A 14,731-nucleotide genomic window follows, 5' to 3' on the forward strand; every position below is an offset into this window, starting at 1 on the left:
CTACAGAAATGGCATAATAGATGTGTGCACTTTTTTGTAATCACACATGGGCGCCGATTGGAGTCTTTAAGCGAGTGAAAGAAGTACGGGCGCTTCAATGGACCTTGCCCTTGGACGTCCTGGATAAGCGAAATATTTCGACGTAAATGCGTCGGTGGGCTCTTGTTGAAGTTGGACCGATTATTTGTTGCCGAAGCACTTGTCGAAAATTTGTCTCTCATAAGAGGCATGACACGAATAGGTCTAATCAAAAGCTGAGATCAGAGCGATTTCGACAATTTACATTGACAGTAAAGTATTGGGAGATGGCAGGCATGGTCCATTGTCGATGGCACGCGATAAATCCATAATCAGCAAATGAGTTTTGCCAGGAACACCAATGAGAAGGTTAAACTCGGGTATTTGATTTGTCAAACATTTACAATTTATTATACTGTCTCTCTACTAGTCTATAGGAGCTTTGTATCTCACAGATATCTTTTTGATGTCACAGCCAGATATCCGCGATCCGTACAGCAAAAACAAAATACTGATGCTTGCTGCTCCTGCTGCTTACGCTACACGAAGAAAAGTTTCAATGTAAGATCAGTTGGTTTCATCAGTCGTCTCTTCGCTGTCCTTTTTTACTCCGTGCAATTAAAAGCATCTAACAATGTCATCATTGGTGGCTCGCGCGTCAAATGGCCTAGCTGGGATGATGCGAAAGGTGGGGTAAGTCGTCGGAAATGTACCATTGACGTGTGTTGACTGTTTCTGCCTGCTCTTGTTCAAATAGATTTACAAAGGCCTTTCTCTCATCATGCTTCGAAAATTCATAGCTCTGCTTTTGATAGCATGGGAAAGGGCTTGGAAATAACCAAGTATACCGAGAAGCTAGTCCCATCCACACGCTTTGTCGCCGTCGACGGTATGGTGCCGAAGATATCGGACAAAGGTGCTTTTGTGGCCCCCTCAGCTGCTGTAATCGGCGATGTCACGATCGGAAAGGCTTCTAGGTAGGTATTGATCGCCTCTTGCCAGTATTGCTGTCTCCTGCCTATGGATTGGCTGACGAAAGACATCGCATCTTTCTTGTTTCAGTATTTGGTATGGTGCGACTGTTCGCGGTGATGTCAATACTATCACAATCGGTGACTATACCAACATTGGCGATCGCGCCGTCGTACACGTAGCTCGAATTCAAGGTGATTTTGCGACAAGCATTGGAAACAATGTAACAATTGGTGCCGGCGCTCTGATTCACGCGGCGACGCTGAAGGACAATTGTGTTGTTGGAGAATCTGCTCAAGTGTTGGACGGCGCAACGGTCGAATCGAACGTGATCATTGCACCTGCGGCTATTGTCACGCCTGGAACGATGGTACCAAGCGGCGAGCTATGGGCCGGATCCCCAGCGAAAATGATTCGTGTTTTGACGGAAGACGAGATTGCAGCCATTCCCAAACAAGCCAGCGAAACAGCAGCTTTAGCCTCGATGCACGCCATTGAACACTCAAAAAGCTATGAGCAAGTTATGGAAGAGGAACAAGTGGCAGAGAATGAATTGTATCGGGAGGTACCTGTCCCAAAACAAACCGAGAATCCTTTGGGCGATGTTTTGGGACAAGGCATGCCTGGACGGATCTTTCGCTCCACTTTGTCTCACCCGGAAGACATTTACAAAGGTCAGCAGCCGAAATAGGGTGCTATATCCTTTATCAAATAACATTTCAACACTCATCTTTGTCGTACAAACGACGCGGACGAGCGCTTTTAAGAGAATTGAGCATTCATGACGAGCAACATCGTAGCGAGAAAATTGATTAAACTCCATCGCAGTTGCAATAAGTGAAAGCTATCGAGTTGACTACTACCATGCAGGAAAATTCATCTCGTATTAGATTCACCGTATAAAAGACAGTTGTGATAGCCTTCCGATGATCCCTATTACTATTGCTACCAGTAAACATTCGTCGTTTTACTAAAAAGCACAACTAGAGGGAGAAAGACAGGTACGCCAGAGACAATACTGGCCGCCTTGGTTTTCCAGCACGGAGCGCACATTGCGTCAAAGCTACTGAACGGCAAATACAACATCCGATGAGTCGTACTGGTGAGCCATGTACTCTTCATTTTTATTTGCGTAGGCCGAACTGGTTCTTGTACTCTTCGCGAGCGGCTCGCAACAATTTGGGGTCCACCTCACCCGTTTGGGGATCGGTACCCAATGGACGTCGGAACAGAAGAATATGGGGTTCCGGGCTGAACACATATATAAAAAGAAAAGGATGAGGGTGTTCTCGACCACACAAGATTTCCGTTTGAATCCTATCAGGGTTTTGCGAACATGAAAGTGACAAATGACATACCGATGAATTGCATAGTGGTGCCATCCGCGACTTTGTTGTACGCCAATTCGACGCCATTCTGATTCGGACAAAATCCGACCTTTGGGCAACGTCTTGGCAAGCTCTTTGGGAAGAATGACGTGCCTTACAATTGAGATTATTGAGAGGACTAGTTAGTGCAGACTACTCAATGTAAGCATTAGCTCGGTCGCAAATTCCTATGCGAGCCTTCAAGTGGGATGTACTGCTTTTCGAAAGCTTGACGAGTCCTGGCTTCACATCAAACAACTTACCGATATTCGTTATTGTCGTCTGCGTATTTTTCACTGTATTCGATACGGGAGGCGCTCATGGTTCAAAACTAAAGAGTGGAGATATGGTTTCAAAGGGAAATGACATTGTAGTGTAACGTTCTTTTTTTTCCCTGCGTCGTCGATTCCGATTAGCTCTCGCCACAGCAAGTATAAAGCTAACAGGGGTGGTCCGTAAACGATAGGCCACCCGCAAGTAAAATTTTCAAAAAAATAAATATTGGTCTTGTCCGTTAACTTTATTTTAAATTGTGACATTTCCTCCAGGGATTTGGAATCTCTTCTCTGGCTAGCCATTTGTTTGCTTCCTTCCAATTCTATACCAGTTGCGAAAAACTCCGAAATACTACTGTAATGTGAGAGTGCTACGTAAAAACCGGAGTGGCACAATCAACAAGAACCATACATATAGCGCCAAGCCCTGAATGATTTTTGGTGCCATTGGTTTTGTCGGCTCCTTGCCAAGTATTCTTTCACTACTTTGATTTCTTCGTCTGACACTGGCAAGATTTACTTACGCACGGATTATAATCTGTACAAAACTTTTGTTAGTGCCTGTAAGACATCGAAGAATTTGAATGATGGAAAATCTCTGGCGCGAGGTGCATGAGTGGATGGCCGAAGACTTGGCACGTCCAGTGCTCATACTGGTCAGCGGTATGCTTCTGTTCAATTTACCGACGTTGCTCTATAAAATACGGATGTTTCTTCGCGTTGCGCTCTACTTTGTTTTTTGCTGGGACAAAACCTGGAAAAAGCCTCAGGATCCCGGGGGTATCTTTGGACCACATCTGAGTCAGGGACTTCCGGTGGATCGAAAGACCATTTACTTCGTACGCCACGGTGAATCTACTTGGAACGATACTTTTAACAAGGGAAAACATCGATCAACAGCGGCCTTTATTCTGGGATTTATTCCCGGCCTGGTAAAAGCATTTCTCTACGAGCTTTATCTCCTGCTAAGCGGGAAACTGGATAGGTGGGTGCGTCGACGCATCATTTATTTGATCCTCGCCTCTAGGCGAACTATTGTTTGAGTTTTAACCCAAATCAAAACAAGCCAACCTCATTTTCGTATTTACTATTCACAGCTGGTTCTACGACTCTCCGATTTCAACTTTGGGTTTGTCGCAGGCGGATGAGCTGGCTTCGTTTTTCAAAGACAAACCACTGAATGGGCCAGAAGCCCAGCACATTCAGATTCTACGTGCTGACCCTGGTGCTCCACCTTCCAAGATTGTTTGTTCGCCACTGCGTAGAGCTGTAGCAACCATTGCTGCCGGCTTTCGCGATCGTTTCAACCGTCGACCGGATGAAAAGATACTGGTCGTCAATCATTTGCAAGAGATCTCGCGCAACCCAGATACATTATGCATAACGCCACCACATGCTCAGATTCAATCTTCTTGGGTCGAAAAGTCTTCCAACGTGTGCGATTTCCAAATTCTCTACGATAGTCAAGTAGATATGAGTTTGCACGTCGGTGACAAGGCACTCAACACGAACGGGCTCAAACGCATGACGGACTTTTGTGAGTTTTTGTTTTCACCATCGGTGAAGGAGGATTTCGTTATTGCAGGAGGTCACTCGATATGGTTCCGTGCTTTTTTTCAAATGTTTCTCCCCTACTCAGTGCATCATGCTTCAAAAAGCAAAAAGATTGTCAATGGAGGAGTTGTTGTGTTCGATTTAATGAAAGCGGAAACGAAGCGCGGGCCGAAATATATGATTGACCCGAAAACGATATCCGTGGTTTATGGTGGTTTCTAGTTCAGCAGTTCCAAAAGAGGTATAAAACTACTCGTCGATGAAGTTTGCACACCCGTGATAATGCGATCTTAAGTCGATCTAAAGAATCTGTGCAATATCAGATTGGAGATATTCCAAGTGTATTTCAAGGAACAGCCTGTCCATTTAGTCTTTTTGAACTCATATGCTATAGAAGAATCGACTTTGATCGATAACTATTAATGAAAATACATATACATGTAGAATGGTCCAGTTAGTCATGACAAGAATACCTGATCGTCTCTAGCTCGTCCCTAAGGATTTTTAGAATTGTCATCCTTTACCCAATGACCCCCATGAGAATCAGAGAGACCACCGTGCCCTATTTCCATAGATTTCTATGCGAGTAGACACAGAGTGAATGGTGAGATCCAAATGCGCTACTCAGAGTAGACCTTAAATCTCGCGAAGATTCCGACGTACCGTGAGAGTGGCCCGGCGATATATACGATTTTGTTCTCGGTTCACACGATCCAGTACTTCACCATGTTGAAGCAGGTCTTGTGTAGTAAAACTACCGTCAGAACCGGATTGTGTCGAGATTTCAAAGTTTATGGCACGTTCTTTGGCATCTTTAAGTTTTTCTTCGTAGGACGAAGTTGGTTTCTTGGATCCAACTTCAAAAATGGGATGTAAATTGTGTACCTCGTTCTTTCCGGTAGTCACCGCCATAACAAAGGACCCAAGCGCACCGCCGAACATAAAGCATGCCATAAGCGTGTTTCGAGAAACCGGAATCTTCCAGAGATTGTAGCGATTCCCAAGACCCGCGACAGTGTGCATGATAACACCAGCAGCGGATCCGGTGCCTAGTCCATAAAAGGCGTTGGTCCAAATATCACGGCGGACATCCGCTATCGTTCTGATTTCATCCTTAGACAAGGTATCCGGGGGAGTGAAAGCGCGTGACATGGCACCAAAAGGTGATCGTTCAACTACTCGTCGGTGACAAAAAAAAAATCACTGGGAATGTCACTGATGTAGCTTGAGGTATTCGCAAAGAAATTCGTCTTATCCATTTTTTCACGATATACCTACCTCTCTCTCTAACTAGGCGATGACAGTGCAGTGAATCTCAAGGTATTTTCAGTTACATTAGTAGTACCGCCGCATCCCCAAACTTACGGCCTGTCCTCCTATCCTGTGTGAAAGGGGGACCGGGATCCGAGTCACTATTGGACACTTCCACGTCACGATTTGTTTCTGTTTTCTCTAGAGAAAGGATTTCTTACGGGAAGTCCGATCGCATCATAAGCAGAGCCCAAAATACGAAGAAAAGCAAGAAAGCGAACAGGCAAAGGCGTTGAGTCGATCGTGTAGTCATACTACTAAGTTTGTCACTTCAAGGAGTCCTTCATTTTCGGTTGTCGTCACACTATACGTACCGGAAGTGAAGTAGTGGCTCCAATGGCTCTCAGATCGACCAGTGAGCGGTGTTCCGAGAGCTTTCGATTCCATTGCACGGTGAAGCGAATTCATATTCGACAGCATATGATTTTGGTTCTATTGATGTTAACGTTCATAGGGGGAGTGGTGGGTTATAGGACTGCCTTGCCGTTCCACCATGTTCCAAAACAAGAGTACCGAAAGTCCTTGAGCCGTGGAAGTCTCGTTCATACGAGGCCTGCAAAATATACGAAGTTGGACCGGTATCCCATTGCATGCTTATTGTCGCAGACGTACGTGGATGAAGACGAGGACGAAGAGGGCAATTTTTCCAAACCGCAGAGATCCAGGCGACGCGATTTTTTCAAAGACTGGATTTCTTCAAGCCCATCTAAAAGTATGGTGCAGCCGATTGGCGTTGATGGCGCACAAGCACAAAAAAATCCGCAAACTCGGATGAAACCTCAATTTAACGAACTTTTTGCTGGTATGCCCAGTATGGACGATATCTTATCGGCTGAAAGCATCGACAACGACAACGAATCAAGCTACGGACAAGGCAAGAAGGCAGAGCCCCAAAAAGGAATAAGGGCTAAACAGGACAATTCCTGGTTCGAGCCAGAAAAACAGCGTATTGTGGACAGGTACGAAGAAATGCTTAAAGAGATGCTGCGAGATCTTGAAAGACGAAGGCGGCACAATCACGACTCAGTACCCGGGAATGCCGAGGCCATGATTAAGTCGGTCCTTCAGCAAGAGATGGATCGAGAGATAAAGGCTACTCGTGACGACCAAGGTGAGGAGCAGTTGAAAGCATACGAGTTAGAAGGACGGGCAAAAGTAGAGGACGACGATCTCTCAGGTCCGGTCGACGAGTCTTTACTGCGCCTTATTGACGAGAGTGAAGCAGACTACGTACAACGCAAGTCGTCTGGAGCTGAACTCGATGCATTCTTACTACATCAAGCAGAGACTTTCTCGCGCGAACGTGAGAACGCTGTGATTGATTTAGACAACGAAGAGATAATGCCTGAGATTGGTGCGAATCTAGATCAATGGGCCTTAGAGCGACTTCAAGAAATGATCAAACAACGACAGGGAGGTGAAGAAATGGTTCTTGATATTCTTGAAGAGAACGTTGAGGATTTACGTGGACGCATGGAAAAGGCAGGCAACCGTGGAAGGCTTCGTCCGGAAACCATGAAGGAATGGCAAATGTACCGAGCGATTACCAGTCGTCTAGCACAAAATGACGATCAAGCTTTTACCCCACTGGAGGGCGAAGATGCTCGAGAAACTCGTATTTCTGAGCGGCTAGATGCTTGGAAGGACTATATCGAAAAAGAAGAAGGGGTACGTAAGGAGTTCGGCTTGGTTAGGGGACCCAAGTTACCTTTCGAATGGCAAGAATCAAATTTGGACCGGTTGGAGCAATCCCCCGTACCAACTGAAAGCAGCAAAGCGGACATCCGCCGACAAATAAATCATATGGCTGTTCAGGCAATGGAAAGTTTGCTGAAGAAGAGCGACCCAGGCCGCCGTGTAAAGCTCCAGAAAGAGATTGACTACCTCAAACAAACACTGGAGTCCAGTGATTATTTAGACGTAGAAGATATCGATGACGAGACCGAAATTGTTTCTGGTCCGGTGGATGTAAGTGACGTTTTTGCAAGAGGATCCCAGGGCCCTAAAAAGACGCCGACGCAGCCTGTACCTAAGCGAGCCGATGAAGAAGATCGAAAGAAAGGAGTGGCAGTGAAAATTTCCGCCGTTCTTGAGAATGAAGAAGGCACTGCACTCTCACTGAAGCGTCCCATGCCAAGTACACCCTTTTTCACAGACAAATCATCAGAGAAAGAAACATTCACCACCGATTCTCGACTAGGATCCATGGAAGATCAAAAGATTCAAGCAATGTTCAGGCGCGCAGGGGCGAAGACGGTGGAAGAACAGGCTGAGATTCGAAAACGGTACGAGGACTTTAGACTCCTTGAGAAAGGTTCACGTGATGCTTCAGGGCTGAGTGGAGAAGGAACCGGTAAAGAGTTTTTATTGACGGATCTTAAGTACAATGTTTCAGAGATATTGAACGAGGATGGAGATTTTGATGCAGCGACGATTCTTTCCACCATTGGCCCCAGGCCCACCAGTCGGAAAACAACAACTTCGAATCCGTATGGAAATGTTAATTCTGTTTCTGATAGCGATGCCAAGCTTAGTATTGAGACATTTGGTCCGTCGACTGTAGCTGAAAACCCAAACGATAACCGGTATTCATCGAAAGAAGTTGAGAATGCAAGATTCCAATCCGACGTGGACGAAGCAGAGGTTTTTAATTCTCTCTATCGCTCTGTTTCTGCCGTTGGCGGTGGTCGTTATAAGGATGACCCAGAAGCTAAAGCGAAACAGCAAGCCGCGTTTTCTGACTACATGAAGAAGGAGAATCGGCTCCGCCATTCCCTTGACACCCTCGGAAGTGATTCCGAAGGTGTTGACTTTAACACAGATATCCCATTTGACGACATTGAATATGCTGATGAAGTAATTTCATCTTTAGGAGCGAGACCGACACCGAAGCGCACACGTGTTTTAGACGAAGAGGGTTTGAGCGATGGAAAAAGTAGGGAGAAGGATGATGTCGGATTTGACGACATCAGTGATACCGATATCGTGAGCGGAATGGTCGACTCCATTGATGACGAAACTATCGAAATGCCTGATTGGTTGCGGAGAGAGAATGAGAGCCGGGGAGTGTACGACCGGTTCCAAGGGGGCGAAATTGACAGCGTATTTGACGATACAGATAGTGAGAAGAATCTGAGACAACTCGCTGAATACGAAAAACGGCGTTCTGGAAAACAACTGAAACACATGGGTATAGACGTCAGCGATGTACTCGGTAGAAGTTCGTTTGAGATTGATGATTACGCTGATTACAAGTTTGACGATAGCTACCAGCGTGGAAAGCTACCCGGTAGTTTAGGGACCGCAACTTTTGAAGGTCGGAAGAGGAATCTCCTCGACTACAGAGAGCTCGAAGTGGCAGAGCTGAACAACCTGATGGACCACAAAGATTCTGTGTACTCAACTGGAGTCTCACAGTATATGCCTCGCGTTAACAAACCTTTTAAAGAGTTTGGGGCGATCTTTCGTTTGGAAGGAGTATTGCTTGATATTTCTGGTCTACAGATACAAGCATGGACCAAGACTGCAGAACACTTCAGCTTTAAGATACCGGAGGTTGAAGATGTTCGGCGTGCTGCAGTGACTTGTCCAGAGGTTGCCATTAAGGAAATATTCCTTTGGACGGACGATTTCATCCAATGTGGCCACATCGCAAGGGTGCACCGCGACAATCTCCGTAAAGAATTTGATGGTTGGATGACAATGAACGGTATCAACTTTCCAGAAAGCACTGAACCTGAATTGAAAGAGACTTTAGCTTTCGAGCAGAGAGTTATTAAAGAGCAGCTAACACCACCCCTGCAACGCGAAATGAGTGAAGACGAACGGATAGAAAAAGCCTACAAAGCTTGGTTAGTCACCGCGGACGAGTTAGGAAGAGGCGAGCCCAAAGACGATGACATATTTACTGCGTTGCCCCTTCCCCCCGATGTTGCTGTTACTCGTGTTTTTGGATGGTCTCAGGATCCTGTAGAGGTTGATATGATTGTGAAAATGTATTACAATCACTTAAACAATTCGAATCCATTGGTACGTGCCTCGCTGAATCAGTCGGTCGCAGCGAAAGAGGAAACGCCGCAGATATCTCTTATCGACGAAGTTGCAGTAATGGAGATTCACTACGCAGTGTGGACGAAGCTGGCACACAAATACGGTCACGAGTGCCCTCTTCCTGAAGAAGTTGCTGCAGCTTTTGTTATTGGGGATCCCGAGCTTACAGTATTTCACGGTTTTGGATGGGTGGTAGATAGCGAAGCCGCCAAAACTCTGGGCGATGAGTTCGAGAAAAATGTTAAGGAATGTATACATGAACAATTCTACGGAGGTATTTCGGCTAGTGTTACTGACGACAAAGCTGTGGAAACCGGAAGACGCTTATTGGAGTCAAAATATGATCAGCCCACGCCTCCTCGCGGACTAATACCTGAAGAAGTTCTTCAGGTTCAGATCAAGGCCTGGACGACTACGGCTGAAACGCACGGCTTGGATCCTCCTTCTCCTGATGAGGTTCGAATTGCCATGAAGATGGACCCGAAAGAAGCAATCCAACGTTTATTCTTGTGGACGGACAAGCCAGATGAAATCGGAGAAGGAGCCGAGACATTTCTAGAGGCTCTAAAGAATGAGTCGTTACATTTGGTGAGCGAATACCGCGACGAATCGTTTAGAACACGGGAGAACAAAGACATCCCGCAAGTCGCTTTGTCTCCCTTAGTGAAAGATCCGACAACTGATGATATTTTTCAAGCGGCGTTTGATGCCTGGACGGAGACGGCCAAGAAAAACGGGTTTTCCTTCCCTAGTACAGAAGAAGTCGAGTTGCATTTTCAGTCGGTCCAAAAGAAGCGATTTTACTCGGCTTCCAATGGACAGATGATGTCGCAATCGCTGATGAGCTCGTTAAGGTATACCGTGAAGAGCTCAATACAAGGCGAACCCAATGGCAGGCTACACCTTCAATTATTTCCCCGCTTGCTTCCAGTGACTCCAATGGCGAACCCAAGTTTAGGCCAAATCCAACTGCATCAAAGTGGATAAAATCACTTGTTGATGTTGAAATGCAATGCGGAATCATCTCCTATCTCGATCGTTATCAGGTAGACGTCCTTCTCGAGCAAGCTGGACTTTCTGAACTGATTCCTCCTGACAGGCGCGTTTCTGCGTCCAATGGTTATACGCGTGATACATACCAAATGCTCGGAGCTGCTCTTCGACTTGAGCGTCGACCGGACCACTGTGTTGTCTTTGATTCAACTCCTTTCGCATCGATTGCAGCGCACGAAGTGGATATGCAGAGTGTTTCAATGATAGGCTCTTATCCTAGATACGAACTGATGTCGGCGGATACCACATCGAATTCACTGGAAGAGCTGACAGCCATGAACATTCGACGACTTTTTGCAGAGCGTGTTTATGACCAGCCCTTGATTGATATCCAACCCACATTACCATCAAGCCAAAGAAAAACGAGAACGAAGTTTTTCTTCGACGACGATGATTGATTTTGCTCTACATGCAATCCAACTTTGAAGATAGTTTATTATTGTAATTTACATTATAGCGTAAATATAAGAAACCCGACGTATCGAGATCTTAGCTTGACTGTTGGCTCCGTCAGTAGCCCACACAAACTATAGCGGTGGAGCTCGGAACTTATACCCTACTCAAGGGAGTAGGTAGTCGCTCAACGAGCAATGGGGCCTGGCCTGAAGGCTTTAGAGTGGCTCGCCTGCGGCAAACGACTGGAATAGTAGTAGCTTTCGCCCATCCAAACGTGAGTCCAGAAATAATGAATCACGTGTTTACTGCTACAGTGAATTCTTCGTCTGGACATTCGTCTAATTTACGTAACTTTTTGGCTTTTAAAAAGTTGTTACACAAAGAAAAAATCAGCCCAGCTTCTAAGCAACCCCGAAACCAGTCTGAATTTGCTTTCATCAACCTTAACAAGAAGAGCTATGTACGGACAGGTAGTTGTCGGACCTCCAGGAAGTGGCAAAACCACTTTTTGCGACGGGTACGTGAATCGGGGTCTGCGCACTTACTGTTTTTCGTTTCCTCACATCTCATATTTGAGCAAAGCATGCAACAGTACCTTCGGCTTCTGGGTCGGGATGCGTGGGTTTTGAACTTAGACCCTGCGAATGAAGGGGGATCTGTAAATGGCGGAACGGGAACGACCGAAGAAAATGTGGACGAAATCGAATCAAAATCACAATTGCCGTACGAAACTATTTTTGATGTCTGCGAAGAAGTTGTTAATCTTTCCTCCGTTATGAAAAAAACAGGCCTGGGGCCCAATGGAGGACTAATATATTGCATGGAATATATGGAGGCGCATGTCGGCGATATTATTCTCAAAATTAATGAGAAACTGAAAGAAAAGACATACCTTCTCATTGATCTCCCTGGACAAGTGGAGCTGTACACACATTCCACATGTGTACAGCAGCTATTGAGTAAAATGATTAAAGCTTGGGACCTGCGATTGTCAGCGGTGCAGCTTATTGATGCGCACTACTGCACTGATGCATCCAAGTTTCTTTCGGCGGCTATGTTGGGAACGACAACCATGCTGCGGCTCGAGCTTCCAACCGTGAACGTACTTAGTAAGGTGGATTTGTTGTCCCGATACGGTGATCTACCGCTGCAGCTAGAATTCTTCACTGAGTGCCATGATCTTGAAAGACTGGTCCCTTTTCTCGAGCATCAAGCCATGAATCATTCAAAACACGACAACGAATATTCGAGTTCCGGAACGTCGGACTACGTTGAAGATCCCGACTATCAAAGGGCTCGCACGAAGCGGCGGAGCTCTATATTTTTCCAGAAGTACGCCAAGCTTCACAATGCTTTAGCCGAAGTTGTAGAAGATTTCGGTCTACTCTCGTTTCTCCCATTAAATATAACAGATGCTGGAAGCGTTGGCCGTGTATTGGCGAAAATCGACAAATGCAATGGCTATGTATTTATGGAAGGGTCCGTCCCGGGGGATCTGTTTCAGTGCGCTATCCAAGCCGACATTTGCTCAACATTTGAAAGTTTAGCGGACATTCAGGAGCGCATTGCTGCTCCGGAAATTATTGACGAACTCGCAATTGAAGACAAAAAGGGAGCACTAACTGTAACCTGAAGCATCGAATTTGCTTTTATTGTTGCTGTCCTGTGATAACGAAAATATAGTCTCGTGAGGAGACACTATACGAGTTTATTAACTACAGAGGACTGTTGTTCGGCGCTGTTTTTCCACTCTACGTATGATAAGAGCGATGCAGACAATGCGCGTCATTCCCTCGAACAAATCGAGCAACCTCAAATAGTTGCGTTTCGGCCAGGCTTCTAGAAAGCAAGGCAACCACTAGCCTCACGCTGACTTTTTTGCCCCAGACTTTACCGCTAAAGCCTCAATTTCCTCCCGTCGTCGTTTGGGACGAGTTGTCGACAGTTTTCGTCGCTTAACGTCTGGTTCAACCCTTGACGAGATATTCATATCTCCGGCTTCTTTTAGCTTCGCCGACTCTCGTAGAATTCCCTGAATGTCAACATGTGCTCCAAAAACCTCGATGAAATCTTCCGTTATGCTCATCGAATCGCTCTTTGAATGGAATGGATAGAGAGGAACAAAGCCAAATAGTTCGCGACCCAACCGTACTTGCTTTTCATTCTGTCTAAAATATGCACTAACCTGGGCTCGGCAGTTTTCCAAAGAGTAAAATCCAGTCTCAGGAAGCTTGTTGAAAATTGCTCCTAAGACTTTCACTCTGGATTGTTCAAAGTAGGCAGCGTTCATGTTGAACGAATCGATGGCACCACCGACACCAACCCCTCCTACCAGAACGACTCCCATATTCCGCCTTTGCGTTTCTGAGAAAGGGTAGCTACATGCTCGTAGAACCTGAGCATTATCCGTCCCACAAATGGAGCCTACAGCTGGAAACCCCACCCCATCTATGAGAACAATCTGCTTCCCTCGTGATACGCGGTCCACTGCTCGTCCACAGCTTGCAAGCAATTCTTCCGTCGAATCAGTCTCGCCAGCAAGAAACGCCCTAGTAAAGCCCCGATAGTATACCTTGAGGTTGCCAGTCCAGTGGGCCGATTTTTCGTTGTTGTCCACATTGGTTAGTAATAGTTGAAGGAAAATTGAACACGATCCTTTCGACAACTACTTACCAGAGGGCCAACCGGAACGCATCGAATATCGTTTTTGAGACAATAGCGCTCAATGAGTTGCGTGGCTTCGCTTTGCGTCGCGGGCTTGATGTAGGCCAGCGATGATGCCGGGTACCCGGTATGCAGTAAATTACCAAGTATACCCAAACACACGCTAGACTTGCCGACCGAAGAACGATCACCGGCAATGAATATCCGCAAAGACTCGCAGGATTTATGCGGAACCACGGAAAGATCGTATTCATCTTCCACGGATTCTATTGCTTTCCTTAAAGGATGAAGGTTTGCTGCTCTCGTATCAACTTTGCTCTTGCATATTGCGCTCAGTATAGTTGATGCCTGAACACTGGAAATGTAGCGCAAATTCGTGTTATCTACACCCTTAGTATGGCACAAAATTGCAAAAGCGGGCATGTCCTTGGGTGGAAGAGCAAGACGCTTTACGAAGGAGTCGCCGTCGCCGATACAAAACTCCAAGTCTTCGTCGGTAGAGTCGATCTCAACCATCGCAGCATAGCGATGGATAATCAGACCGTCCGTAGATTCCGCTAACAAACGAGACAACAGAGCCCGGGATTTTTCTTCGAAAGCAGGACTTGCACAGCTTTTATTCCACGACCCATACAGAAGAGCCAATCCGAGACAAACGGAATAATCTTTACGGTTATCGAATTTCTCGAAGCGCCGGCGAGAATCAAAAAGCGAGAGAAGCGACATCCGAGACTCCCATACAACACTGCTGCTTTCCGCACCTTCTTTCATCATTTTGCTACAGCTTTCGATGCCGCACTTCTGAAAAATGTTTTCGGTATTCGACCACACCTGCACCTTTTTACAGTCGTTGCTCTTCCTCACTTAAACGCTTCACGGCAACGCTTTTTATTTTCGCCCAACCGGTGTCATGCAGAAATCATCTAATCTCATTTTACTTTGTTACAGTCTGACTGTGAAATAGAAAAAGAGATTACTTTAAAAATGAAAGCGTTTCTAAAGTTTAAATTCGAAAGTCAATTTAGAAGCTATTCACAGTGAAAAGCCAGGATTTTCGTAATCACGAAGCAA

The 14,731-nt window shown here is 45.9% G+C and overlaps 3 protein-coding genes across 3 annotated transcripts; 2 read left to right on the forward strand and 1 right to left on the reverse strand.

Annotated features, from left to right (window-relative positions):
- Nucleotides 1-909: 909 nt before the first annotated feature.
- On the forward strand, nt 910-11,401 carry PHATRDRAFT_35304 (predicted protein; the record flags this gene model as incomplete). The annotated part of the gene is made up of 3 exons (XM_002179641.1): nt 910-995; nt 1,081-1,510; nt 11,390-11,401. 3 exons carry the CDS (start codon nt 910-912, stop codon nt 11,399-11,401), a joined length of 528 nt encoding a protein of 175 aa, XP_002179677.1.
- PHATRDRAFT_20034 (predicted protein) lies at nt 11,391-12,491 on the forward strand (the record flags this gene model as incomplete). The annotated part of the gene is made up of 3 exons (XM_002179642.1): nt 11,391-11,513; nt 11,579-12,256; nt 12,311-12,491. Coding segments are annotated over exons 1-3 (918 nt in total), but the record flags the coding sequence as incomplete, so codon positions are not given.
- Nucleotides 12,492-12,860: 369 nt separating this feature from the next.
- PHATRDRAFT_45576 (predicted protein) lies at nt 12,861-14,552 on the reverse strand (the record flags this gene model as incomplete). The annotated part of the gene is made up of 2 exons (XM_002179838.1): nt 13,670-14,552; nt 12,861-13,568 (listed from the first exon to the last, which is right to left on the reverse strand). The coding sequence occupies exons 1-2, from the start codon at nt 14,432-14,434 to the stop codon at nt 12,861-12,863; spliced, it is 1,473 nt and encodes a 490-aa protein (XP_002179874.1). The 5' UTR covers nt 14,435-14,552.
- Nucleotides 14,553-14,731: the final 179 nt, after the last annotated feature.

Source organism: Phaeodactylum tricornutum, chromosome 7 (assembly GCF_000150955.2).
Source record: "Phaeodactylum tricornutum CCAP 1055/1 chromosome 7, whole genome shotgun sequence".
NCBI lineage: Eukaryota > Bacillariophyta > Bacillariophyceae > Surirellales > Neidiaceae > Phaeodactylum > Phaeodactylum tricornutum.